This window comes from Callionymus lyra, chromosome 6 (assembly GCF_982586985.1).
Source record: "Callionymus lyra chromosome 6, fCalLyr1.hap1.1, whole genome shotgun sequence".
Classification (NCBI taxonomy): Eukaryota; Metazoa; Chordata; class Actinopteri; order Syngnathiformes; family Callionymidae; genus Callionymus; species Callionymus lyra.
The window spans coordinates 10,848,757-10,876,571 of record NC_141823.1 but is presented as its reverse complement, the minus strand read 5'-3'; the positions used below and the strand labels follow the sequence as shown (position 1 = coordinate 10,876,571).

The window sequence follows — 27,815 nt, the reverse complement described above, 5'->3', positions numbered from 1 at the left end:
AGCACTCAGGCTAGAAGGTGAGCCATTGTGAGGGTTCACAATTTCTGCAGAGGACTGCGAACAGGATTCGTCGGCGTAAGCAGCCTCATGACAAGTCAGACCCGCAGAACAAACACCACAACCCGTAATCCTTAATAAGTTAGTTAGCTAAACAAGTAGACATAACGTGTTCTTTTCGGGGTAATCTCCTACCTCAACATCCTGCAGGCTGAAGTCATTCTGGTCTTTGAAGTTGGCAGCACCGGCGCTCAGCTCCATCAGCATTTTGGCGATCTCCGGCTTTATTGCTGCAGTCAACCTGCTGGCCGCCTCCATGACGTGTTCCTGCACGTCTTTCAGTTGCATAGCTGCTTTGGAATAGTGAGAGTTCCTGAACACGCTGTTGAACAGGTCGGTGAGGAAGGCGCTGGCCCGGCAGAACACATTGAGGGCGTCCAAGTATTTGGAGATGCCTTGTTGGATATCTGCGACTGCGGTGGTGGCGGCGGAGGGCGGCGGCGGGTGGCAGCTGCCGGGCGGCATCCCCCCTCCGGGGCTCAGGGGCGAAGAGCAAGACGAGGCCAGGGAGGCGCTCAGTGTCCTAAGTTCAGGCATCTGGTACTGCTGGTGCTGTTGCACTTTCTGCTTGGACCCGCCGAGCAAAAAGCGACGCTTGTAGTCCATTTTACTTTCCTGCACGCTGCAACAATACATATGTGGTGCAACAGCACCGGAAGCTCCTGTCTCTCCACCGAAAGTGTTCTTGACTAACAAAAGCACTCCAACTTAACACTCCTGTATTTGAGCAAGTCACATAAAAACACAGTTCAGGGATTCCACCTGCCTCAGGCTCATTTCACTGTGGCCACGGGGGACTGCTGACTAAGCCTAGTGTTTCAAGTAAAATCCTCATATGCAGCCCTGCTGCAGACGCATCAGACCCAGTCTACGAAAAAAAAAAATTCTCAGTTTTCCAGCTTCAAATAAAACTAGAGATAAGGAAAAGTCAACACCACAACTTAAAACGTATATGAAATGATACAACAGCCAACTTCTAAAGTGCAATAACTTTCCTAGAGAGAGAGAAAAGCCTGTTTTCATACATTATAAACAGAAGTTTACTATTATAACCATCGGGTCGGGATAATGAAAGTACAAAAGAATCTTGACAGACGTTAAGAATCATCCAAGAAAAACTGATCAACAGCACAAAGGGATTAAACAAAGTGAGAAACCACTGGAATCTGAGGATGTTATGTCTATTCTGACAGGTGCAAGACTTTTTTTTTTCTTTTTTAGGTGGAAGGAAGACAGATCCAGTCCGTCTCAAATCTGGGGACTCGGGCAGGAAGTAAGCGCATGGCCAGCTGAGAGCTCAGTCTGCTTCTCTTGATTCGTCACCAGCTTCTTAAGGTTTTCCTCCTTGTCTGCTGGTTGAGGGGCTGAGGTAGATATTGCTCACGTCGGAAACAAGTGCGCTTCCAGATATTGCAGTTCGCAGAGGACGCAGAACAGAGCAACAAAAGCACAAATGTATCTGTAAGGCCTCTAGGTCATTTCCTGCAGGAGAAGAGAGAGAGAGAGAAAAGACAACGTTAGCTGGTTTTGATCACTTCATTCTATTGCACAATACATCAGGGGCGTCACACTTAAACTAGCGTGACCCGAAAATGTTGAACAGGTCGGCGATGAAATGCATCCAGATTTTCATTAAAGTCCTCCTAATTAATAGATACCAACCAGAACAAAAACCCTCACGGACGACTTTGACTCTTGACTCTTTTCCCCCCAGAAAAAATGCACTTAAAGCGCCAACCGTTTTTTCCAGTTCTTGATAAAGTTATTCAGTCCAGAATAATTTCCAGATGACTACTGATTACAGCGAGCGAAAACATTTTGACCTTCCCCATCAAGTGGGCCCCGTCACAGCCGAGTATTGATCCAGCGGTTGTGACTCCTACAGCCTTTAGCTCAACAGATCCCTCAATGTACAAACACAATAGCAGGGTTTATTTTGGCAAATGCGTTGTGCTGAACACACTATTGCCCTGTGAGGGGTCTACTAGCGGTCAGCAATACATTATATGGTCAAAGTTAAACCACAGTTTTTTAATAAAGCTAAATTTCAATAAGAAATAGACTGTGTACAATATAATAACATATTAACAATTTACTCAAGTAATATGGATAATAATGGTTCGTTTACACGTAAACATTAATAGAAAAGTATTTTACATTCAAGGAGAATTGTGTACAAAGAATGTCATCTAAAAATAAACAATTTGTGTTGCTTTGTGTGACCAGTAGAACCCCAAATATAAGTAAACCAGGTTTGAGACCAGACCCCCGACACCATGCAGCTTAATCTCTTTGACCACATTTGCCATGACACACACCTTAAAATGTAAAAATATCTTCCACGTGTCACAGCTGGCATTTCCACACGACAGACTTTACAACAGTGGTTTGATATTCTTTACTGTATTGTGCCGTCACATGCATCCACGAGTCCACAGCAGATGCCTTTTAAATCGATTACAAGACACACTACACACTATGACTAAGAGTTATATCTAGACCTTATGACCAAAAGCATTTGTTTTTATAGTTTGTTTTTTTTAATCTGCTGAAAGCATAGTTCTGTTCATTTTCTCAAACTTTAGACAAATCTTTCCGTTTTCATGTTACATCTTCAATAAATCATCACCAAGGTCAATTCAAAATAGTTAATTGGGAAATCCCTCGTATATTCATGTCATCAATAGTCAAAACAGCATTACAGCTTTATCTCTTACCGGAAATGTACAAGTGTAGTAGATGAGTATAGACTCAACAGTCGCTGATAATCCAGGGAATCGACTCAACAACCAGGACACTAGCCGTCATCAAAACAGTTAGATACACGTCATTCTTTCAAGCAAAGCAATGAGCCAATGGAACGACTACACAATCGTGCAGCCCCACATTGAATCAGTCGGGTCACAAACCACTTGTGAAAATAAAAACAGTCGCCAAATAGATAACAGTTGTGCAATGACCAAACTTCCACGACCAAGAGCCACCCCGCCGGCATTGCCCTGACCTTCAAACCTTCACTTCCTTTCACAAACACAAGGGCAGAGACGGCAAGAGTGAGCTCATGCTCACTTTCCGGGGAAGGCCGATCCGAAGCATTATAAATACCATACGATTGTTGCAGATATCTTCTGTACTGGTTGTGAAAGATTGCAGATACATGTACGTTTGTTACATTTATACTAGTAATAGCATAGCAAGATAGCAAAGACAGAAAAGCAAAATAATATTTATAAATGTTATGAATACTAGGTTGTGATAATGATTTTCCCAATCTAACTTTACATTTGGGGGGAAAACATTCAACTCCGTGTTACCTAATAAGCACATTATTTCTTTCTAAATATTTTTTGTTTTTATTGTTGCACTAAATTCAAATTGATTTCAAGTAGTCAATAAAACACATTTTTTATTTAAATCAAGATCTTGTTAATTGTCTAAATATATCACCAAAGCATTTGCCATCTTGGAAAACGTGCTAATGCGGATTAACCTGCAACATATCTTAATGATTTCCGTCTTCATAGTTTATATTGGGATGTAGTGACTAAACTTTTACCCTTGAGTAACCAAGAATATTTTCATCGGTGTTTGTCTGCTAGCAAGAAAATCTTAAGAAAATTATAGTAAAATGTTTATGTGGAAGTTTCAGGACATATTGATGGAACATCTGAATTAAGTTCTCTTTAATTTTGTCTGCAACTGTTTTTTTTGAAAATGAGTTACTTATTCCTACAATTTTACTTAAACCTGTTATTGGTTTTGAATTCCATTCTTGCCATAGATAAGTGGGAGGAAGGGTTATTCCTTGACAAGGCTTTAATATTTATGGGACCTGTTGGCTAGTCTGGGTAACTCTAACAGCTGACATCCCGTTGCACGGAAAGACGGTCCAAGAAAGAGCACCCAAACAAACGCCTGCGATATTAGGAACCCCCCCTGGACTCACTGGATTAGTGCCAGTCCTCTTCAACGTCCTTCCTCTAGCAGACGCTACGTGTAGCTAATGTTAGCTTTATACCTCCGCACTTGCAGTTCTTGTCAGCTGCTACAAAAGGAAAAGGGAGGGGGGTTCGGTTTCCTGGAGCAAGCACCCCGTCGCCAGCAACCAACATCTAAAGCCAAGTATGCTATTGCCCGTGAGCTCGTAGTCGTGCATAGCGGCGCGTGTGCATTACCTGTCGCATTCATGCCGGTCAGAGAAAGAAATAACCAACCACTGACCAGCAGGATCGTTTTCAGTTTAAGATTAAACTCTACCGTGAAAATCGTAGGACACTTCCAGGAAAGTCAAAGAGGAGATGCAACATAACAAGAGAGGAGAGGAAGTAGGGGTGTAAGAAAATATGGAAACGCTTAAACATCGCGATACCTTTTTACAATACCACGTAGATATTCAACAGCACTTAAAAGTTTTCTTTTTGCTTTCAAATCATATTTTTATTTTAGTTCTTCTGTGGTTTATACAATTAAAATGCACTGTGTATGTGTTTTGTGTTGCAATTACATTTCCCGCAGCTTAAGAAAGAATAAAATCCTGCAAGATCCTGGTGATTGAATGAGGACTAGAGGATACACTTTACTCCAGTAGCTTTTTGGTTTGAAAACAAATAAAAGCAGTAACAACTTTGACAAGAGTCATGTGGTCTGCAACAACTTCGTCAAGAAAATCCTGCAACGCCAGAGTCAAGTACTCGACAATACTAAAAATATATCCCTCTTACTACAGTATCACAATATATCATGTTGTCGTCTCTGTATCCTGATACATGTCGTATAACCAGATTCTTGAAGGGTAACTTCAACTGCTATCTAACGAATCTATCGATTTGTGGTTAAGAAACAAGAAGCAAACAAGTCCTCTGATGCTTCCACCACAGGCTCAGCATTAGCCTACCATAGAAGACTATTTCAGCCGACATGGGCTTAACAGCTGTCCCATGGTCTTCACAGGACTGTTTTTAGGTTCTTCTTAAGGTTCGGCTGCAAAAGGAAAAAGACGTTTGCGTCTACATCTGTTGCCAATGAGGAAAAGGAATGCATTTTCCAAACCATTCTGATGTGGGTTCAAGAGAGCAAGTATGGAGGAGTTTATGGAAGACTCAACAATCGCTTTTTTCGATATGACTCATCAATGAATAAGTTTGATAACTTTTTTTTCCACCACAGCCGGGTTTTGGTACAAGACACACATTCCAGGAAAAGCTGATAAGCAGTAGCGAAGTCTGGGAATGGTCAGACGGGTCGAGAAGGTCAGTCCAAATGACAGGACAAGTGCTGTGAGCAACTGTGTGACAGGAGCTGAGCCAGGCTCCCCGAGCCCACCAAACACAAGGAGGGTATTGTAACAGGCCCGAGATCTCCTCATACCAGCGCACCAAAAAAACACTCTCGCCAATGCAGCTGTATGGCCTGCAAGAGGAAGATAAAAATAAAAACCTCTTTAGGATTTTTGCCTAAGCAGCAAGTCAAGATTCAAGGTGGGAAAAATGCATTTTGGCAAGACTCTTAAAATAACAAAAGGTTCTCATGCTACTGCGTCTATAGCTTGTGATAAAGTGCAAAATATTATTTTAAAGAAAAGTAGCAAATAATTTGTTATCCAATTAAAAATAAACAATATGAAATGTAAACAAATTAAGCTATCTCAAAAACATTTGGATAATCTAATATACCAGAAAGATTAATTTCTAATAAAAATGTTGCCAGTTCAGCTAAAGCAATTCAAAAGCAGCTGTTAGCTATTTTTATGTATACGAAATATATCTACTCTACGGGTATCCTGCTGCCTGTGTCTTTATCACTCATTTATATCATGAGAACAAGAAATACATGTTGAAAAACAGTTATAAAGCGTTGTTTCTTTGCTAATGAATCGATAAAAATAAAAAAATCCCAAGGCAATAAAAATCAACACGTCTGTTTGTTTATCCCAACTATACAATAATGCAGGATATCTATGACAACGAAAACATTCTTATCCCAGTGAGCAGTTCAAAATGGTGACGTCGGCTCGGACTGTATAAATCCTTAGACTTCATCATCGCAGACCGACGGCTCAGACACTTGACAAGCCTGGATAATATTAGGCTAACCTGCAGTGTTATAACAGACGTTGTAAGTAGCTTATGGCTCCAATAAAAATAGCAGACACAGCCACTGTAATAAAAGGGACACAGGTATGCACTGCTTAGACAGACTTGTATTTTAAAAACTAACCCTACTTACTTAAGAAAAGAGAGCCGGGCCAGTCCGTCACATTCGAAGGGAGATGAGGGTTCAGCTATTAATACCTTAAATAGAAAGATGGAGCTACGTTTCATAAAATCGGTTAAATTGTTAATTTAAAATAGTTACTGTCCCATTTGTCGCTAACTTTTAGATAGTTAGCTCTTTTTAGCCTTAATTGTCCATTTTAAATGCTTGTTACTAAACAGTTAAACAATAATTTAAAGTGAGTAAGTACAACACAAGTTATAAGTGATCATTTCTGTCTTCATGCATTATTAAGTCTATTCTAGCAAGGTAGTATAAAAAAAAGTATTGACACTAAAATTTTGTGGCCGGACATGCAACTCACTTTCAAAAAAAAAAAAAAAACTAACTATTTTTGCACAACATCAGACTTTAAACTTGTTATCGTAGTTGCAGTTTCTTTTTTTTTAATACATTTTTAACACGTGGCTCTGATAATTGTCATATATTGTAACTGAGGTTATTAACGATTAAGATTTTGTTAAAAATAAATATTCCTTGGAATTCGAGGGCGTCTTTTTGCATCCTTGTAGTATCAAAAATGGTAGTGACTTGAAAGTTTTAGTAGCTTGGAAACCCTAGTCTTTTCACATAAAATGGTTAGAAAAGTGATGTGTTCTGTGTCATAGCACCTACATTAAAGTTAACTTGTTTTTTCTTACATATAATGTAATTTTAAAAGTAAAAAAGTTTACTAAACAACTTAACTATGAGGGTTTTAGCGCTTTGTTTATGCTGCTGAAAACTCTGATTTGGTCTCAATTTAGGCACAATGCATAGTTGCAGTTCAGTACAGAAAAGAAAACTGAAGCTCTGACACGGCCACAAGCATAGCTCTTGTACAAAAGAGTGTTTAGTGTGGCAGACTCATGGATTTATAATGAAAGACTGACGTCAGTTCCATTCACGGGAGGCTGGTAGAGGCTTGTGGGGATTGAAACGCTTCGCTCAACACCAGGCACAACTTACAGTTCGGCACAGGAGAGCGACATGTATTATTAACCTGGAATCAAGCAAGAATTTCTTCCTGAGGTAAAATGACGGTGGATCAGAAGTTACACAATGTCTTACTCCTTCAACTCGCGAAAACACTTGACAGTTGCACTCAAAAAGTTGGCTCTTGACCATGAATTCTCTCTCACAATTAATCGTTTAAGGCTTTTGAGTTCTCCAGAGGTCTCGCTCAATTTGATCTTCTCAAGAGCGCCAACCTTCATGTTCCTCGCTAACCGAAGGGCAAATAGCCGACCACAAACTGAAACTGAACTGGTTTCCCAGGAGACAGGGATGGGATTTCCCAGGCACTGAGACGGTCTCCCTTTTAGCTATTAACCATCTCACTGCTGGTTGACAAGAGGTTTCTTGTTCCCAGACGTTTACAAAGAAGCCTGCCTGTGTCACGTGTGCAAAATTGGCTTCAGTAATTGGGAGGTGGACGACACATAACATTTAAGATACTTGGGCCATAAATATTTTTTATAGAGACCAGGGTAAAGAATTTGTTGTCCACTTTAAGGAATCTTCTTGTTTGGAAGTTGATGCTACATGGAAATTATTTTGTCAGCTTAAAATTTAAAAAAAATTAAAATAAAGTATGCCAAAGCTTTAACTTGCTTTAACTTGTAAACTTATAAATGTTTAATTTCTCGTATTTTCATTCCTATTTAAGTGGTCACCGTAACGGCAAGCTACTAGTTTCAAAAGATAAACTGTACATCAAATAAATATAATAGAGAACCTTGATATTTGCAAAACAAAAATGCTTTTCCCCCCATTTAAATAATGACGAAATGGAGGTTTTTAAGGGGCTTGTCAAAATTTCAAAGATATCTGTGGAATAAACTCAATTGGGAAGAACATTTCTGTCAATATGATGAATGTTTTAACAAAAAAAATACACATTATGGTTTCATCTAAACTTGTGTATTTACTCTTTAAGGTCAATAATCTCAGTTTCAGTAAGTAAAACCTGTTTTATTCAATATTTTCAGAAGTTGTCAAGCCATTTTTGATTTACTGAGTTAAACTTTTCATCTAGTGACATCATTGCATATTCCAAACTAAACTTTTTTACAAAAAAAAACATGTACAAAGCATGTGAGAAGGGGGTAAGATGACATCTGGAAAACTACACGTCAGTAGCTTTTCCTCAGAACCGCTCACGGGTCTAGGGACGGCGTCGGTACACAGAACAGGCTCCTGCTCCACCCGAGGCAATCACAAACAGTAATCTTGTGACTGCGAGTCAACTTCCTCACACATGCATCCGGATTCAATGTTAGCTCAAGGAAAGCGCTCGGTCATATGACCCCATGACAAACACAGACGCAAATAAAGAAGGAAAGAAGGCCGATGGGGGTGAGCGGCGGTCAACAGACGGATGACTATTGAGCCACACCGCTGAATCAGCCGTGAAAAGAGAATGAGTTCAAACAGAGACTGGAATTCTGCGGAGCAAAGCATGTATTTCCATAGTGACACAGCTGTGGCAGATGTCAACAAGTGGCCGATTTGTTGTCCCAACCAAATACATGCAGGCCCGCAGAGGTTCCGAAAGTGAGAACACTTATGACGACAGTGACAGTTCTCACTCTGGTGAGAGCAATAAACACAGAAAGCCCAGTTTTTTCCCCTTCGGGAAGCAAAACCAACCACTTCATGACAAACGGTGCAAGAATAAAACGGTGGCAAAAGTACACCTTCAAACAAGTAGCAACAGTTTTTTTGCCAAGGTAAAGTAGTGCTCCAGAGTAGTCCTTTTGCATAGATAAATATCACAACGTTAACATTTCAAAGAGTGCTTTAAACATAATGTCAATACATTATGAATATCCTTTTTCAAACCCGTCTTACCAAGAGCCAACTTAACCAAATTTTCATTTTGGGAATACAACTCAGCAGTCCATCAATATATTAAAAGACTTCAACTACTTTCGTGCAGGATGATTTTTTTTGTTATTAGTTCTTGAAACCTTTAGATTATTTAAATTTATTCATCAAATTTTCAAAATGAAGGAGGAAATCTGGAAGAAGTTTTTTCATCATCAATGTGTTAAATGTCTCCTAAATATAATATACTTAACAATAATAGTTATAGACCGAGTGTTGATTTATTAAATTTGGAAATCTTTTACATTCATAACTAAACTTGTGTTACATTTTTAATTGTAATATTCTTCTTCAATTGAACAGTTTTGTCTCCACAAACGCACACATTCAGCTGCTGAGAGACTCAGACATTCAAGCGTATCCATAGTTTGTCAAACACTCTAAACTATTATTGTATTGTGAGTCAGTTGTAACCCAAAATAGATGTAGATGTTTTCACGTAGCGTTCCGAGCGAGCACGTCCGCTGGAGCCACGGGCCGGAGAGACGCCCACTGAAGTGATTGATACATTTATTTGACCAATGTTAAAACACAAGCTATGTCTTGCTCTTCCTGACGGAATCCATTGATCCCAAGAACTGGATAAAGGCTTCTCACTCTTGTTAATAGTTTGTTGTGCATGTCTTGGAAAGTCCATCTATTTAGGTGAACATGAACGCAAATCAAAAAGGTTTTAAGACTAAAAAGAAGGGTCCTATAGTGCCTATGATCAGCCCTACTATCACATAGCAAGAACATCACAAATAAAAATTCTAAGTGAATGAAATGATCCGTATTAAAAACAAACCTTAAACGATATTAGAAACTGAACAAATATTCAACAGGTTATATCATGGAAGAATACTTTGGTAAAGAACCAACAGATATGTTATTAGGCTGGTCTTGAATTCTTAAACCAACAAAGTTGGCCCACTTCACAGCCCAGTAATTTGAGGGAGTAATCCCAATCTGCACGGATTATCTGCGAAACACATCGACGGGTAAGATTACAAACGCCTCGACAGTATCATTCTGCTGCGCCGTGTATAGTTGGAGACTCACCAGGACTATTAATGCAACGGTTACAACATCTCCAGCAGGGCAGAGCCACGGTCTTGTTCGTCTCTTTTATTGTTTGTTTTTATTTAAAACTCGGTCACTACGTAGATGGAATGTGAAACAGTATCTCCCGGTTCACACTGTTGCAGGTTTCATCGAAACTCTACGGGGTGACATGGCCAGGGTAATGGAAACAAGATGTTGCAGCTAAAATAATGATCCTTTGACATCCTGAACAAAAAGAAATCTTTTTCTTTTTTAAATACGTAGGGTGTATAAAGCAAGAATGCTACACACGCATGAACAGTTTCTACCACCAATGCAGAAGATCTCAAGTTCACAGACAAACGCAATTTCCAAGATAACTTTTACAGCAAACAAAACTATAGCAGTATAACTTAAGAACAAGTTTCTCTGGCCGCAGTTTTCTCATACTATTACATTAGAAGATATTTTTCTGTTAGTATTGATTGTTATATTTTCTACTTTAATACAGTGGAGATTGTTCTTAAGTTCTTGCTTTTGCCATTTGTTTAATTTAAATAAACAATTTTAATAATATTACTTAGTTTTCCTAACATATGCTCCAAAGCTTTTATTTTAAAAACAACGTTTTAAAAAATAAAAAGAGGAAAATCCATATCAAATGATGCAAGAAAATCGTGTATCGTGATATATACTGTATATTGCCTTATTTTTATTTCAACTCACTTGCTAAAATAAAAAATACTTACGGGTAGGGGTGTGAATTAGGAAGAATCTAGCAATTGATACGTATCACGATACAATATATAGATCTATATCAAGATACTATAGAAACAAAGATATATTTAAGGTATTGTCTGAGTACTTGACTCTGGTGTTTTGCAGAATTTACGGACAACTCTTGACGAAACATTTGTGCTTTCATTCGTTTTGAAACCAAAATATATCCAAATAACAGCTTAAATGTAATGTATCCTCTCGTTCTCAGTCATCCCAATGGATCATGGATTTCAATTTTTCTTTAGCTAAAATGAATGGAATGAATACTGCCATCTATCGTATTAGAAAGTTAATTGTACATTTAAAAAAATATATTAGTTCATACACTCTTTATTAAAACATGAACAATAAAATAGGGATACGCGGATCCGATCCTGGTATCGGTCCGATCCAGCCTCTCAAATTTAGATGGGGTATCGATTAAATAGGTCTGATCCACAAATACTTTCTAGGTAACATAGATCGATATTTGCCCCCGATAGAGTGTTTGATAAAAATAAAGAAAATCTTTATCTTAAAAGTGTTTTATTCATTTATTTTGTTCTGACATTTTCATGTGTACTTCAAGAGCTCGACACATGCAGTTTTGTTGACACTACTCACAAAATTGTCACTTTGTATATAGCATCTTGTTCCACAGACCTGTCTTTGCATTCGGATTGTTATAGGAGAAACAAAGTTTACTATCCAACTGTACTTTCTTTGTGTTCTCAAAAGGCTTGTAAACATGTCAACACTTTTCTAAAAAATAAATACCAACTTTGTTGTTCCATATGTAGCCATTTGTGCTTTATACTCAAAAAGCATGAACAGTGTTCACTTGGGGCAAAAAAAAGTAAATATTTTAACAACAGTGTGGGATCGGCCGATACTCAAAGCCAAGATATCGGTATTGTATCGGCACCGTCAAAGTCAGATCGATGCATCCCCATCATAAAAGAACTATAATAACGATAAATAGTATTTGAATGGCAATAAAATAAAATAAAATCTACACAGTGCTGCAGTATTGTGAGAAACCGATCGCGTTGTATCGGCATTTTCTCACACCCCTACTTAAAGATGTATAAAGCAAAGCTGACACACACACGAAGAGAACCCATGCTTTCAGGAGATCATAACTTCACGGACTGAATCCCTTTCAAAGATGAACCTTTAGGACAGTTTTACCGACAGAACCAGTGCAGAGAACCTTGTTGTCAGATCCACATTCCAAGTCGGTGCTGTAAGCGTCAGAGTTAAAAGTCTCTGTTACAGAAACATGCAGTCGAGTTTAGCCTCTCGCACCTCACACTCGTGTACATTACCTGGATCTCCGAGCACGTCACCGAGCAAAGGTGAGTCAAAATCTCACACACTTCGATTAAAAACAGAAATAGAAAAAAAAAAAAAAGCGGTGCCGCCAATCGCTCCTCCCCGCTAGCATAGGCGGATACGAGCGAGCATAGGAGGGGGTTTAAATAACCAAAACATCATGACCCGAAACGCACTGACAAAAAAAACAACTTGAAAAAAACTAGCCATCGAGCCCAACAGTGCGGAACCAGAACCGGCGTGTCAGACTTTAAAAAAACCGATAACAAGAGAGGCATCATCGGCGCGACTAGCTTAAGATGCTAACGCTTAGCTCTCCCTGCGACACGGTCGCGAGCCTTACACACGTTCAAATGTTGAGACTCACAAACTACACTTTTCTACACAAACACACACCGAGGACGAGACGCGGCGCTGACGTGAAATGCAAGAAAAAAATGACAGAAGGGTTAGGTTAATAAAAATAAAAATAAAATGCTCACCAGCTCTAGCATCCACCCTCTCCTGACAGCGAGTCCACTGTCTGTGTGGAGGCGTCAACGAAAGCGCCGGCACATCCTGCCTGGCCCCTTCACAATAAAAGTATACGCTTCACCACTTCCGGCGATTAATGCAACTTCTAAATCTTCTTTCATTTATATTTTTGAAATAAGTACCTTTGACTCGTGATAAAAACAATCTTCTAAGCTCTAAGCATGATCACACACTTTAAACCTACTAAAATAAAAACGTTTTGTATACATTTACGTTTGAATAGTAACACGGAGATTTCAACTAATACGTTTAATTTTAACATTATCCACATGGATTTGACAAGCTCGTATTTTCATTCATAAAATTGTCTGAACCACAGAATGAGCATCTTACCCCCTCTACTGTTCGATATGCGATACTGCATATTTTAACACAACTATTTTGACGGTCGCTAGAGGGCGCAAGGAGCTACACTTTCAAAATATGCTTTTAGAGTTTAGAGGTGTGAGAAAAGTAAAGTCTGTATATCATCTACAAACATACTTCATAAAATAATATATTTGATTTATTTAAATCTTCATCTAAGAGTAATGAGAACATAAGGAGAATGTACCAAATCTCAACCCAAATTTTATTTAAGATTAAAGGAAATTGAATATTGAGTAAACTGTTAATATATGCACTTTGAACCAAGTACCTCCAAACGACAAAACTGTATTTAATTATCATGTCATCTTCCAAGTTCACAACTTCCTGAGAAAATGAACATTTCTATACACATGTTTACTGGTTGAAATTTGCACTATACATTTACAGCCTGCTGAAGAAAATTACATTTCTTCGTACACATTTTTAATTTAGTAAACATCCCAAACTTTTTACATTGCGTATAGTGTTTGTTTGTTTTCAGCAAATTGTGAATCATGACTTGTTTATGTATTCAGTGAGTTGTTAAAATGTTTTTTTAAATGTGCTCTGCGACATGTTTTCATGATTGTTAAAGTGCTTATCAAAATTGTAAATGTGTATCAATAATTAGTACATTTGCTTCACCAACATTACATTTGCGCTGCAAATTGTAAATGTGTTTCTTAAAACGTCAATGTCATCAGCAAATTGTAAATGTGTTGCACAAACTGTCAATTTTGATCAGCAAATTGGGAAATGTAGTTCAGAAAGTGTTCTTTCTCTTTATTTCTCTTTCTTCTTATCCTTATTTTTATTTTTATTTTTATGAATAATTGTTGTATTGCTGTGTCTAATTGGAAAAAAAAATAATTCCCGAAACGGATCTCCTGAGGGATCAATAAAGTTCTACCTAACCTAATCTATTAAGTCAGTGAAATGTTTCATGTGTTTCATAAAATGTTGATTTGACCAGAACATTGTAAATGTGCATTTCAGGGTGAGTGAGTAAAATGGATTTTGATATGATGAATTGATTCATCTATTTTGATAGGGTTATTAAATTTAAACAGATATAAGAAAACATATTTTGTTTTGTGTCAAGCTCTGTAAAGTTGTAGGGGAAAATATTTTAAAAAGTTGTAAATGTGTTACAGAAAATGTCAAGGTGACCAACAAATTGTAAATAAGTTTCATAAATGTTAATGTGAACGTAAAATTGTAAATGTGTTTCTTAAAATGTCAATGTGATCATCTCCGTAAACTCTCAAATATAAAAGCTCAAAATGTGCCAAGGAATTGTAAATTGTTGCACAAACTGTCAATGTGATCAGCACATCGTAAATGTGTTTCTTAAAATGTCAATGTGATCATCTCCGTAAACTCCTAGTGCCAAATATAAAAGTTGAAAATGTGTCAAGGAATTGTAAATATATTGCACAAACTGTCAATGTGATCAGCCAATTGTAAATGTGTTTCGTAAAATGTAAACGCGATCTGCAAATTGTGAATGTGTTTCGTAAAATGTGAACGTGATCAGCTAATTATAAATGTGTTTCGTAAAATGTGAACAAGATTAGCTAATTGTAAATGTGTTTCGTAAAAGGTGAACAAGATCAGCTAATTGTAAATGTGTTTCGTAAAATATGAACAAGATCAGCTAATTGTAAATGTGTTTCGTAAAATATGAACAAGATCAGCAAATTGTAAATGTGTTTCGTAAAATGTGAACAAGATTAGCTAATTGTAAATGTGTTTCGTAAAATATGAACAAGATCAGCAAATTGTAAATGTGTTTCGTAAAATATGAACAAGATCAGCAAATTGTAAATGTGTTTCTTAAAATGTGAACAAGATCAGCAAATTGTAAATGTGTTTCTTAAAATGTGAACAAGATTAGCTAATTGTAAATGTGTTTCGTAAAATATGAACAAGATCAGCAAATTGTAAATGTGTTTCTTAAAATGTGAACAAGATCAGCAAATTGTAAATGTGTTTCTTAAAATGTGAACAAGATCAGCAAATTGTAAATGTGTTTCTTAAAATGTGAACAAGATCAGCAAATTGTAAATGTGTTTCTTAAAATGTGAACAAGATCAGCAAATTGTAAATGTGTTTCTTAAAATATGAACAAGATCAGCAAATTGTAAATGTGTTTCTTAAAATATGAACAAGATCAGCAAATTGTAAATGTGTTTCTTAAAATGTGAACAAGATCAGCAAATTGTAAATGTGTTTCTTAAAATATGAACAAGATCAGCAAATTGTAAATGTGTTTCTTAAAATGTGAACAAGATCAGCAAATTGTAAATGTGTTTCGTAAAATATGAACAAGATCAGCAAATTGTAAATGTGTTTCGTAAAATCTAAACGTGATCGGCACATTGTAAATGTGTTTCGTAAAATTTCAAGGTTATCATCAAATGTTTCGTACAATTTTAACGTGATCAGAAAATTTCAAATGTGTTTTTTTATAATGTGAACGTCATCAGCAACTTGTACATAGATTCGTAAAATCTAAATGTGATAATCAAACTGGTTTTGTGAAATATAAATTACAAAATTGTAAATGTGCGTTTTAGAGCAAAGTAAAATGGATTTTGATACATACAACTTATTAATCTATTATTACTAAGTTATTAAATTAAATTAGTAATGCATTTTTTTTTATAGTTTTTTAAAGCTGTATACTTTCAGGGACAAAGATAAAACTCTTGCTCTACTCAGTAGTTGTGAGTCAGGCCTGACAGTCTGAGGTGTGACGAGAGACGACACTGAATATAGAGCAGGAGGAGCCACAGCCTGCCCTTCAACAAATGCCCCCACAGACCCTGGACTGGATCAGCTGCACTCAGTGTCTTCAGTGGAACACAGCAGAACCCGGCAAGACCCTCCTGACAACATGGGACTCACACACGACCCCAACTTCAAGAAGCTGCAGGACTGGCACAAGGCACATGCGCTCAACCTCAACCTGAGGCACATGTTCGACTCGGACAAGGAGAGGTTCAACAAACTCAGGTACTTTTTTTATATTTTTATGTTTGAATCAGTGGCTTCGTTACGAACCTATTAGTGAGAGTTTCTCATCTTGAAAGCCTGTCGCTGCCCACGGAAGATGGAGATATTCTGCTGGACTACTCCAAGAACCTGGTCACCGAGGAAGTCATGAAGATGTTGGTCGACCTGGTAACCAAGATCGAGAGTTAATAGAGATAAATTATTAGTGTTGTTTTACATCTGGTGGATTTTTGTGTCTGCAGGGTAAGTCGAGGGGGATCGAGGCGGCCAGAGAGAAAATGTTCTCCGGAGAAAAGATCAACTTCACCGAGGTACAGACCACAGATCACATGACAGCAGTATCTCGACCTCTGTTGACATTTGTGCTGCTGGAACTGGTCCACCGATCCTGACACACCGAGAAGACTTACAGTAGCACGGCAGATGTAACCTTAACAGTTAGAGCGACTAGGTTCCGACACGTATCACAATACGACATATTGTGATACTGTAGTAACAAGGATATATTTGTAGTATTGTCGAGTACTTGATTCTGGCGTTGCAGAATTTAAAGACCACAAAGTCGTAACTGATTTCCTTTGACAACAAAATATGTCAAAACAATAGCCTTTATAGATGATGTATTCAACTGTATCCTCTCGTTCCCAGTCATCGCCAGGATTTAATTGTTACTTTAGCTGCGGAGGACGTTACAGCTGCTGCCATCTAGTGGCTGGAAGTTTATTTTGCAACACAAAAATAAACAAACGCTGTGAATATCTGCATGTTAATTGTGAATAAAAATATATATATATATATATATATAATACATTCTGATGTATTTACTTTTCTAGATGGTTAATTAAACAATGAACATCAGTTTATTATCCAAACATGTTTTTTTTAAACGGCACTACAGTCTACATTATTTTATTTTATTATTTTACTGTGAGTAGAATTCTCTAGCTATAGTTGAAACAAAGTTTCTAACTGTGTAACTTTTGCCTGTACAACCCTTCTGGAGAGCATGAGTGTCACGTGAACTGCAAAAGGATATTTTGAAGTCATCATGAGTATGAAGCCAGAAACAGACACAACACAAGCCTTTTATCTCATTTTCTAAACAAATTCATGTGATAACGGAGGTTCCACGACGTTGCAGTTACACCGTTCAGACACCGGGGGGCGGAAAAAATAAATGTTAAATCTAACACATTGGTGATTTAACTAAGGATGTTGTAACTAAGTCCCCACGTTTGAAATGTTTATAACCGAAATTCTGCAATTAAGTTTCTCAAGTGGCAACATTAAAAAATGTGCTTCATCATGATGGAAAAAATAAAAAAATGTGGTTTTATTTAGATTTGAATGAAAGCTGAATAAAACACATTAGCTTACTGTTTAAAAAAAATGGCTTAGTTTTAGAGCTTTACTCAGACATTATGAGGTCTACATAAAAACTGTTGTTAAAATGCGCTTTGTAGTAAATATTATGACCTTTTTAACGTTAAAATGAAAACATTCAAGTAGATTTTGTTTCTATAAAAACTTCCAACTAAGACTTGATTGTATAAATGAAATGGGAAAAAAAGTTCTATAATTTACTACTACTTGTGACTGAAAAAAAAAACTTCCTGTGAGGGTTTTCTTAAAGTATTCACTTTAATGTATTACGAGTAGTATAGGCCTGAGGAGAAGAAACAATTTTACTGTCAGACTTCATGAGATCTTCTTCCAAGGGTCGCGCTGTTCTCCACGTGGCGCTGAGGAACCGTTCCAACACTCCCATCGTGGTGGACGGTAAAGACGTGATGCCGGAGGTCAACAAGGTTCTGGAGAAGATGAAGGGATTCTGTCACGTGAGTGGAGGATCTGAGAGAAGATCTCCGAGGTGAGGTGTTCATCTGGGAAACGTTTCTGTGCTGCAGAGAGTTCGCAGTGGTGAGTGGAAGGGCTTCACTGGGAAGGCCATCACAGATGTTGTCAACGTGGGCATCGGAGGATCTGACCTGGTGAGTGTCTTTATGTAACAAAGCTCTTGAGGTCCACAAAAAATATCTTCTCGGTCCAGATTTGCCTCCCAAGCCTGAGATTGATACATGTGCTCGAGGATTTTGTTATGAACATAATTTCAAAAATGTTCATTAAAAAAAAAAGAAACATTTGCATGGAAAATAACATTACAACTTTTAACTTTAACTATTAGTTCTGTGAATACGTCAAATCTATGGAAGCCCCAAAGGGACATGAAAGAAGAAGAAAATAATAAAAAGTAAAATAAAGATATTTAGATGTTCAAAAAGTTAAATAGTAATGAAAAGGTTATTGATATGTTGAAAAAAGATTTATATAAGTTGACAAAAACGATCTTGAGAAGTTAAAAAATATTCTGAGTAGTTTGAAAAGATCTTGAGAAGTTAAAACATATTTTGAGAAGTTAAAAAGATCTTGAGAAGTTAAAAAATATTCTGAGTAGTTTGAAAAGATCTTGAGAAGTTAAAACATATTTTGAGAAGTTAAAAAGATCTTGAGAAGTTTAAAAAGATCTTAAGATGGTAAAAAGATCTTGAGTTAAAAATATCTTGAGAAGTTAAAACACATTTTGAGAAGTTTAAAAAGATCTTAAGAAGTTCAAAAGATCTTGAGAAGTTGAAAAGATCTTGAGAAGTTGAAAAGATCTTGAGAAGTTGAAAATATCTTGAGAAGTTAAAAAGATCTTAAGAAGGTAAAAAGATCTTGAGAAGTTAAAACATCTTAAGAAGGTTAAAATATCTAGAGAAGGTAAAAAGATATTGGGAAGTTAATAATATCTTGAGAAGTTAAAACATTTTTTGAGAAGTTTAAAAAGATCTTGAGAAGTTAAAACATCTTAAGAAGGTAAAAATATCTTAAGAAGGTAAAAAGATCTTGAAAAGTTAAAAAGATCTTGAGAAGTTAAATCATATTTTGAGAAGTTTAAAAATATCTTGAGAAGTTAAAACATATTTTGAGAAGTTTAAAAATATCTTGAGAAGTTTAAAAAGATCTTGAGAAGTAAAAAAGATTTTGAGAGGTTTAAAGATATCTTAAGAAGATGTAATCATCTCTAAAAGCTAAAGAAAAGTAAAAATAAAAAAAAGCAGAAAAGATCTTGAGAAGTAAAAGAAGCTCCTTTTCAACTTCTCTGGATCACTTATTTTTCCATGTCCTCTAAGGAGAATCTGTTCAAATCAGACATATACACATTTATTCATGGATTAAAAGGTAACAGAACTCACTCAGGTGTTCAACATGACAGGGTCCACTGATGGTGACCGAGGCTCTGAAGTCGTACTCTAAGGGGGGACCCCGGGTCTGGTTCGTGTCCAACATCGATGGAACCCATATCGCTAAGACACTGGCAGAACTCAACGCTGAGACCACACTGTTCATCGTCGCCTCTAAGGTACGTGCCTCGCTTTTAGTCCTTTCAATTTTCAACTGGAACCAAACAATTTTCAACTTTAATCCAACAATTTTCAACTATTATCAAACAATTTTCAACTTTAATCAAACAATTTTCAACTATAATCAAACAATTTTCAACTTTAATCAAACAATTTTCAACTATAATCAAACAATTTTCAACTTTAATCAAACAATTTTCAACTATAATCAAACAATTTTCAACTGTAATCAAACAATTTTCAACTATAATCAAACAATTTTCAACTATAATCAAACAATTTTCAACTATAATCAAACAAATTTCAACTGATATCAAATAATTTTCAACTGAAAATCCAACAATTTTCAAATGTAGTAAAAGAAAAATGGTAATCAAACATTTTTTAATTGAAATAAAACAATTTTCAACTTTTATCAAACTATTTTCAACTTTAGAACAAAAAACCAACTGAACTCAAACAATTTTCAACTGTAGTGGAAAAAAATTAAACTGTAATCAAACAATTTTCAACTTCATCAATGTAAAAAACAAAGAAACATGTACGGTACGTTGAAATTCAAAAAGCACTAAGATGGAGCATACCTCCTCCAAGAAGCATATTTCTCATGAGTTGAGAAAACAGTAACTTCAATATAAAAGTATTTGTATCACTGATAGCAAAAATTGTATGAAGTGTTTTATAAAAACCAATAAGAAGGTTTTTCTTTCTCTCCAAAGACGTTCACCACACAAGAGACCATCACCAACGCTGAGTCAGCAAAAGCCTGGTTTCTTGAACACGCCAAAGACGTGAGTTTGTCCACTCTTACAATAATTGATCGTATCATTGATCAATCCTCTCTCTCTCTCTCCACAGAAAGCTGCCGTCGCTAAGCACTTCGTCGCTCTGTCCACCAACGGCGTAAGTCTCTTCCATCCACTCGCGCCTCGACTATTTCGACGCTAACAGACTTTTTCACGGTTATTTTCTGCAGCCGAAAGTGAAGGACTTTGGCATCGACCCCGAGAACATGTTCGAGTTCTGGGACGTGAGTGGTCTTCAGCCTCAGTGCTATTAATACCATAGACTTATGACCCCTGAGGTAGGACTGACTACCCAACAGCTGCTGGCCTCGGGGCGTACGTCCCACCCCCCCCCACACCCCCCCACAGTCTGACTCAGTTATTATTGGTTATGACCTTTAACACCGGTCGAGGTCACTGTACATCAAAGGTCAGGCCTTCAGTTGTTGGATCAAGAAGAGGACGGGTCATATAATCACGATTATATAACATCGACTGACACTTGAGTAGGAATATAAGTGTGTATTTGTTGTTCTAGTGGGTCGGCGGACGGTTCTCGCTGTGGTCAGCGATCGGAATGAGTATCGCTCTTCACATCGGTACGTATCCATCGTTACCATTAAAAGATTATAGATTATAGATTTGTTTATTTCATATCAAGCAGCAACTGTTTTCAAACAGCAATAAAAATAAACATACCAATGTCCAGTGACACAAAATACAATCTCGCTAAAACACAATCTTGTGCAAAAGCACTAATAAAATAAAATAAAAGATAATTGCAAGGTGAAAGAAAATCTAAAATCTAAAATATTAACATGAATTAATATGATATTAAGTTGTGTTTCACATATAAGTAGTGCTGTGAGAAAAACATAGATATCGCAAAGTTTTTTTCAAGATATCGAGATTCAACAGAACTATATAAATATATATATATATATATATAAAATAATTAACATATTTATCTATTTTGGTTTTATCTCTATAGCTTGTATACATTCAAATAATTTAATTTATTATTCATCCCAGCGATGACTGAGGATGAGAGGATACAGTAATATATGCACTGTATATATTAATACGTGTAAATGAATAAACATATTATTCTATTTTTGTTTTATCCCAATAGCTTGTATACAATAAAATAATTTAATTTATTATTCATCCCAGCCATGACTGAGGATGAGAGGATACAGTAATATATGCACTGTGTATATTAATACGTGTAAATGAATAAAATATTATTCTATTTTTGTTTTATCCCAATAGCTTGTATACAATAAAATAATTTAATTTATTATTCATCCCAGCCATGACTGAGGATGAGAGGATACAGTAATATATGCACTGTATATATTAATATGTGTAAATGAATAAACATATTATTCTATTTTTGTTTTATCCCAATAGCTTGTATACAATAAAATAATTTAATTTATTATTCATCCCAGCCATGACTGAGGATGAGAGGATACAGTAATATATGCACTGTATATATTAATATGTGTAAATGAATAAACATATTATTCTATTTTTGTTTTATCCCAATAGCTTGTATACAATAAAATAATTTAATTTATTATTCATCCCAGCGATGACTGAGGACGAGAGGATACAGTAATATATGCACTGTATATATTAATACGTGTAAATGAATAAACATATTATTCTATTTTTGTTTTATCCCAATAGCTTGTATACAATAAAATAATTTAATTTATTATTCATCCCAGCGATGACTGAGGACGAGAGGATACAGTAATATATGCACTGTATATATTAATACGTGTAAATGAATAAAATATTATTCTATTTTTGTTTTATCCCAATAGCTTGTATACAATAAAATAATTTAATTTATTATTCATCCCAGCCATGACTGAGGATGAGAGGATACAGTAATATATGCACTGTATATATTAATACGTGTAAATGAATAAAATATTATTCTATTTTTGTTTTATCCCAATAGCTTGTATACAATAAAATAATTTAATTTATTATTCATCCCAGCCATGACTGAGGATGAGAGGATACAGTAATATATGCACTGTATATATTAAAACGTGTAAATGAATAAACATATTATTCTATTTTTGTTTTATCCCAATAGCTTGTATACAATAAAATCATTTAATTTATTATTCATCCCAGCGATGACTGAGGATGAGAGGATACAGTAATATATGCACTGTATATATTAATACGTGTAACTGAATAAAATATTATTCTATTTTTGTTTTATCCCAATAGCTTGTATACAATAAAATAATTGAATTTATTATTCATCCCAGCGATGACTGAGGACGAGAGGATACAGTAATATATGCACTGTATATATTTATATATATAAATATATAAATTAATTCTACAACTACTACTACTACTACTTCTAATTCTACTTTCTCTTCTTTTTTCTTATCCTTTTTTATATTCTTCTTCCTCTTCTCTTTTTTCTTCTTCTCAACCTTTTTCACTTTATTTCAACATATTTATATTCCCTTTATGTCATTCATTTTGTGGTTGACTTTGCTTTTTATTCAAGAACTTCTTCCTCAACTTTTTGTCCCAATCATTATTTTTCTTAGTGAGATCTAGCAACATTGTTATTTCTTATTAAATGAGATTATCTCAGAGATTTCGTTTCTCATCATCAGGCTTTGACAACTTTGAGAAGCTTCTCTCCGGAGCTCACTGGATGGTAAGTTGCTCATCAAGACAACCTTGAATTTTCCTTTCAATACTCAACCATCTTCTGACCTCTGCAGGACAACCACTTCCGCACGGCTCCTCTGGAGAAGAACGCTCCGGTCCTCCTGGCTCTGCTGGGAGTTTGGTACATTAACTTCTTCCAGGCCGAGACTCACGCGATGCTGCCGTACGACCAGTACATGCATCGCTTCACCGCCTACTTCCAGCAGGTTTCTATCAAACATAAATAACAAACTAGTCAATATGCATTTCCAGAAGAAAATGAAGTGTGAATGCTGAGTCTGCTGAATCTGTAAAGTGAAAAGCTTGAAAGTATTTAAAGTAAAAATGTGTGAAAATAGTTGAAATGATGAAATAAAGAAGAAAGACTGATGTGAAAAAGGTTGAGAGGAACAAGAAGAAAAAAAGGAGAAAGAAAAAAAAACTAGAATTTGTTTTTTGTAGAAATAGAAGCAGTAGTATTAGAAGTAGTAGTGGGAGTAAAATAAGTAGTAAATAAGTAGTAGGAGTAGAGGTAGTAGAAGTAGAAGAAGTAGTAGAATTATTAGTAGAAGTAGTAGTGGGAGTAGAAGAAGTAGTAGAATTAGTAGTAGAAGTAGTAGTGGGAGTAGAATAAGTAGTAGAATTAGTAGTAGAAGTAGTAGTGGGAGTAGAAGAAGTAGTAGAATTAGTAGTAGAAGTAGTAGTGGGAGTAGAAGAAGTAGTAGAATTAGTAGTAGAAGTAGAATGAATAGTAGTAGTAGTGGGAGTAGAAGAAGTAGTAGAATTAGTAGTGGGAGTAGAAGAAGTAGTAGTAATTAGTTATTAGCATGAGTATAAGTAGCAGTATTAGTTATTAGTGAGTTATTAGTAGAAGTATAAGTAGTAGTAGAAGTAGTAGAAGAAGTAGAAGTAGTAGAAGAATTAGTTGTAAAAGTAGAAGTAGTCGTAGAATTAGTAGTAGAAGTAGTATAATTAGTAGTAAAAGTATAGGTGGAACTTGTAGTAAAAGTAGAAGTAGTAGTAGAAGTACAAATATAAGTAGTAGTATTAGTAGTAGGAAGTAGACAAAAGTGATTTTAAAGTTGAATGAAGTTTCTAGGTGTGAGTAGATGAAAGTACCTGAAGGTCAAAGTGGAAGGAGTTGAAACATGAGTTGAAGATTTTTCCCATTCAAGTGAATGGAGACATAAAGGGTAGAAAAAGAGGAATAGAAGAAAGAGTGGAAGAGATAAAAGAAAGCTAGAACATAGCTCGCATTTCGGGAACAAGCTGGATTGATAAAAGTTTGAATGGTTCAAATTGGATTAAAGTTGTGTAACTAAGTTCAGGTCAGAAGACAATAAAACCTTCATCATTCACACCATCAGATAAAGTCATGTGTTTGTTCTTCAGGGCGACATGGAGTCGAATGGAAAATACATCACGAACCAAGGCGCCCGCGTGGACTACCACACCGGACCCATCGTCTGGGGTGAACCAGGAACCAACGGCCAGCACGCCTTCTACCAGCTCATCCATCAAGGTACGGCACCGCTGTTTGAAAACTAGAAGGATTTTTTTTAATATCGAGCTGTTTCCTCTCAGGGACACGTATGGTGCCATGTGACTTCCTCATTCCAGCTCAGACGCAACATCCAATCAGGGACAACCTGCACCACAAGGTAGTCACGACAACGACGTTTGATGACGATAAAGTCTGGATCAGATCACTGATGGAAGGTCTAGCTATGAATAGATCTGAAAGTAAGAACCAGAATTTAAAAACTGATCCTGAAAGAAACTGGCAGCCAGTGAAGAGTTTTAAGGATCGGAGAAATGTGAGTTCTTCTACTAGAGCAGGTTAGAATTCTCACTGCAGAGTTTTGTATTAACTGCAGAATAGATGCATAAATGCGTAAGAATGACCCTGTTTTTTAAGATAAGAAACCACTTTAATATACAGGTCAACACGTTTTTATTAGTTCAAGTACTTTCCACTAGATGGCAACAGAGCGTACGGTAATTCTCCTGTTGATATCAGTAACATATGTTACATTTAATAATATATAACATATATATATATATATATATATATATATATATACACTGTATATATATAAATAAAAAAATGCCACCTTATAATTAAATAAATAAAAATTATGATGACAAAAAAAGTGTGTAAGAATTCGTACGAATTAATTAAAGAGTTGACATATTTCATATTTTAAATATAATTATAGAAAAGTACTATGAAAAGAAAATCAAGTTATTAAAAAAGGAAATTAAATAAAATAATTTAAGGTAAAATAGTGAAAATGTTAAATGAAATAATAACAAAATAAATAAAATGGTATATATAAACTATTTACATTTTTTATGTAAATAAATCAAAATAAAATAAATTAAAGATATAATGAATACAAAACAATTTCCAGACTGAGTTTCCTTCATATATAAGTGGATCAGTTCTCTGGTGACCATGTTTTTCTTCTTCAGATCCTGCTCGCCAACTTCCTGGCCCAGACCGAGGCTCTGATGCGGGGCAAGACCACCGAGGAGGCCAAGAAGGAACTGGAGGCCGGCGGTGTCAGCGGCGAGACTCTAGAGAAGATCCTTCCTCACAAAGCGAGTCTTCTGATCATTTAACATTCTTCTTATGAACTGGTGTCTGAGGTGGAAACCATCAACGTGGGTTGTGTCTCCTCAGGTGTTCCAGGGAAACAGACCCACGAGCTCCATCGTCTTCAAGAAAGTGACCCCACACACACTCGGGGCTCTCATCGGTGAACGACCGTCTGCTCGACTGTTGTTGCAAACACTCGCTCATCCTGTGTTTTCTCTCGCAGCCATGTACGAACACAAGATCTTCATCCAGGGAGTGATGTGGGAGATCAACAGCTTCGACCAGTGGGGGTAAGATCAGTCAGTTACGAAGACACGGTTTCTTTTTTCATGACGACGACTTTAAACAACCATTTTATATTCATACCATGAAAGGAGACTCTTGGCAAATTGATTTTCAGATACTGAACAAGTAAATTAAATTAACTAATATTGACTTTTATTAACAAGGTTAAACTTTTTAATATTAACATTTATTTATGTGTCTTCATTAAAAAATGTTTTGTTATGTAATATTCAATTTATTCACCGGGAAAAGAGCAACATTTGTTCATTAATTTTCTCATGTACAGTTTGTAATACAACAAGTTCCATAATGTTATACATAAAAACTAAATAAAAAAACACGAAAAATCTGATGAAACGAGTACAAATAAACGCATAAAAAAAAGTATAGATTTACTATGTACTACCTTTAATACATTTCCATTTATATTTATGTTTTCCTTCAATATTTCTGTAATTTAACGTTTACATATTTTTACATTCCATGATAAAAAAGAAAACTGGATATACTTAATTTTGTATTTTATTTATTGTTTGCTATATATTTTCCAACAACAGTGTTTTAATAAACAAAAATAAAAAAAGAATGGTAGAAAATGTATCAGTAAAAAAAAGAGTTTAAAGCCGCAGCCTCTTACCTGAGAGGTTACAGGTGTCAATCATTTGACGAAATTGAGGAACCGGAAGTGGGAGCAAAAATAAGACAGAAATAAAAGCACGCCAAGATATAAAAAAAATATATATATATCTGTAATCATCTGCAACCAAATAATGAATATTAACAATAATTATTTATGTATTTAATTTTAAATAAACATATAGAAGAGTCAATTAAATAATTAAATCAACAGTTTCTTCAGTATTTCTATTTTTATTTTTATTTTCCAACAATAGAGTTGAACTCGGCAAACAGTTGGCGAAGAAGATCGAGCCAGAGCTGCAGAACTCCTCTGAGGTTCACTCCCATGACTCCTCCACCAACGGACTCATCAACTTCCTCAAGAAGAACTTCGCCTGAGCGCCTCACTTCCGCGCATGCGTGCTGCTGTCCACAAATGTTGCACTAAAATAAATAAATATGCACTTTCACCGGAAATAAACATCTCTGCACACACGTGTGTCTGTCTCGTGTTATTGGAGAGGGTGTCCCCCGCCTCTCACCCCAAGTAGCTGGGATATAATTAAAGACAGGTGTAGCACTAAGTTTTCAAAAGAGAGCAGCTGTTAATAGTTGCCACTAGATGGCAGCAGAGCGTAATGCTAGATACAGACGTTTAAACGTTTGATAATATAAACAATAATCAGATTATAAATAATAATTTTTAAAGTCTACCTGAAAATGAAATAAATAAAATCTTCATCGCGAAAATAAAAGTGTAAGGATTATATTGAGAGTATTTAATATTTTTGAGGAGCAATATAGTTTTATTTATTTGAAAAATCAAACAAAAATGTAATCATTTCAAATAAAATAAAGGTAAAATGATTTAAAAAAAAAGTTTTTAATGTGTTAAGTTAATCTGTTAAAACCAGAAATTGTAAAAAAATATATATATATATTAAATATAATTAATTTAAATAATTTAAATGAATAATTACGTTTTAATGATAAATAAGAGAACAGAGAATTACAAAACATATGTATATATAATTGTTTCACGATTAAAAGAAAAATATGTATATACAGTATATAATGTATATATATTATAATATAATGCAAATTAATAAATAAGTAAGCATGCAATAAAATACGTTAAATGTATAAATAATACTGTACACTTTAAAATGTAACACTTTAATACTTCAATTTAAAGATAAAAAATGACTC

General features: G+C 35.6%; 2 protein-coding genes across 2 annotated transcripts in view; one reads left to right on the top strand and one right to left on the bottom strand.

Annotated features, from left to right (window-relative positions):
• The window catches only part of garre1 (granule associated Rac and RHOG effector 1), a 34,999-nt gene extending 22,151 nt beyond the window's left edge, over positions 1–12,848 (bottom strand). Inside the window, exons 1-2 of the mRNA XM_087793580.1 lie at positions 12,798–12,848; positions 193–1,539 (exon numbers count right to left, since the gene is read on the bottom strand). Coding sequence (XP_087649706.1) covers positions 193–693 — 501 coding nt within the window. The 5' untranslated portion in view covers positions 694–1,539; positions 12,798–12,848. The remainder of the gene's footprint in view (positions 1–192; positions 1,540–12,797) is intronic.
• Positions 12,849–16,029: 3,181 nt separating this feature from the next.
• On the top strand, positions 16,030–27,099 carry gpib (glucose-6-phosphate isomerase b). The gene is made up of 18 exons (XM_087793589.1): positions 16,030–16,215; positions 16,293–16,383; positions 16,458–16,526; positions 17,934–18,053; positions 18,123–18,206; positions 19,472–19,618; positions 20,339–20,410; positions 20,478–20,522; positions 20,596–20,649; positions 20,943–21,003; positions 23,065–23,108; positions 23,176–23,328; positions 24,494–24,623; positions 24,686–24,762; positions 25,577–25,705; positions 25,788–25,863; positions 25,927–25,993; positions 26,882–27,099. Exons 1-18 carry the CDS (start codon positions 16,097–16,099, stop codon positions 27,003–27,005), a joined length of 1,662 nt encoding a protein of 553 aa, XP_087649715.1. The 5' UTR covers positions 16,030–16,096; the 3' UTR covers positions 27,006–27,099.
• The last annotated feature ends 716 nt before the right edge of the window (positions 27,100–27,815 follow it).

Coding starts and splice junctions, on each gene's coding strand:
- gpib (XM_087793589.1), top strand. CDS start 16,097: ATGGGACTCACACACGACCCCAACTTCAAGAAGCTGCAGGACTGGCAC. Junction 16,216..16,292: donor GAGAGGTTCAACAAACTCAG/GTACTTTTTTTA, acceptor TCATCTTGAAAG/CCTGTCGCTGCCCACGGAAG. Junction 23,329..24,493: donor TCACCGCCTACTTCCAGCAG/GTTTCTATCAAA, acceptor TTTGTTCTTCAG/GGCGACATGGAGTCGAATGG.